Raw genomic sequence first — 383 nt, 5'->3', positions numbered from 1 at the left:
GGAGCGGTGGCGGCGGCAGCAACAGCAACAGCAGCGGCGCCGGGGCCGGGGCCGGTGGCCTGCGCGGCGTCAAGGTGGAGCAGCCAGAAGACGAAGATGACATCGTTACAATAGTCAAGAAGCGTGTGGAGGAGATGCCGTTTGCACGGCACTTCCTTACTGCGGTGTTGTATCACCTGACGAACCAGAACTGGGACCGTGGCGGCCGTCTGCCCGACTTGCCGACTGACCCACCGCCGACGCGGGGTGGTGGCCTTGAAGGCTACGGTGAGGAAGGCTTCGTGGTGCGGTGTGGGGCGTTTCTGGGGCTCGCGAATACTGTGACGCCGAGCGGCATTGCGAGCATGCAGGCACTCCGCAAGCGGCTGCGGGCGGAGGCGGAG

The 383-nt window shown here is 66.1% G+C and overlaps 1 protein-coding gene across 1 annotated transcript; it reads left to right on the top strand.

Moving 5' to 3' along the window:
- On the top strand, positions 1-383 carry DQ04_12151010 (hypothetical protein; the record flags this gene model as incomplete). Its single annotated transcript, XM_009316693.1, has 1 exon — positions 1-383. A coding segment is annotated over one exon (383 nt), but the record flags the coding sequence as incomplete, so codon positions are not given.

This window comes from Trypanosoma grayi (genome assembly GCF_000691245.1).
Source record: "Trypanosoma grayi strain ANR4 Tgr_1215_V1, whole genome shotgun sequence".
In the NCBI taxonomy this organism is placed as follows: domain Eukaryota; phylum Euglenozoa; class Kinetoplastea; order Trypanosomatida; family Trypanosomatidae; genus Trypanosoma; species Trypanosoma grayi.
This window is presented reverse-complemented; position numbering and strand designations above follow the sequence as displayed.